The sequence below is a fragment of the Oxyura jamaicensis genome, unplaced genomic scaffold (assembly GCF_011077185.1).
Source record: "Oxyura jamaicensis isolate SHBP4307 breed ruddy duck unplaced genomic scaffold, BPBGC_Ojam_1.0 oxyUn_random_OJ66700, whole genome shotgun sequence".
Lineage (NCBI taxonomy): Eukaryota > Metazoa > Chordata > Aves > Anseriformes > Anatidae > Oxyura > Oxyura jamaicensis.
Window position 1 is genome coordinate 1 of NW_023308246.1, and position 745 is coordinate 745.

Below are 745 nucleotides of genomic sequence, written 5' to 3' on the forward strand. Positions count from 1 at the left end.
CCCCACATTACCCCACGGAGCCCCAAAGAGCCCCACGGAGCCCCACATTGCCCCACATTACCTCACACAGCCCCACGGAGCCCCACATAGACCCACAGAGCCCCAAAGAGCCCCACGGAGCCCCACATAAACCCATGGAGCCCCAAAGAGCCCCACATTACCCCACGGAGCCCCACAGAGCCCCACATTACCCCACAGAGCTCCACATAAACCCCACAGAACCCCACGGAGCCCCATGGAGCCCCACGTAACCCCAAAGAGCCCCACGGAGCCCCACATAAACCCATGGAGCCCCAAAGAGCCCCACAGCACCCCACATTACCCCATAGAGCCCCACAGAGCCCCACAGAGCCCCACGGAGCCCCACATTACCCCACAGAGCTCCACATAAACCCCACAGAACCCCACGGAGCCCCATGGAGCCCCACGTAACCCCCCAGAACCCCAGAGAGCCCCACAGCACCCCACATTACCCCACAGCACCCCACAATTCCCCATGTTACCCCACCGCACCCCACAGCACCCCGCAACACCCAAAGGAGCCCCACAGCACCCCACGGTGCCCCACGGTGCCCCATGGCACTCCATGGAGTCCCACGGCACCCCCCCGGCACCCCACAACTCCCCATGTTACCCCCCAGCACCCCACAACTCCCCCCAGCACCCTCCAGCACCCCACGGAGCCCCCCAGCACCCCACAACTCCCCCCAGCACCCCACAACACCCTTCCCCCTCCCCCCCCCCC

At 65.9% G+C, this 745-nt stretch overlaps 1 protein-coding gene across 1 annotated transcript in view; it reads left to right on the forward strand.

The window, feature by feature from the left end:
- Window positions 1-520: 520 nt before the first annotated feature.
- LOC118159076 (4-O-methyl-glucuronoyl methylesterase 1-like) overlaps window positions 521-745 on the forward strand; it is a gene marked incomplete at both ends in the record, with an annotated part of 625 nt that continues 400 nt past the window's right edge. Inside the window, 1 exon segment of the mRNA XM_035313712.1 lies at window positions 521-690. Coding sequence (XP_035169603.1) covers window positions 521-690 — 170 coding nt within the window.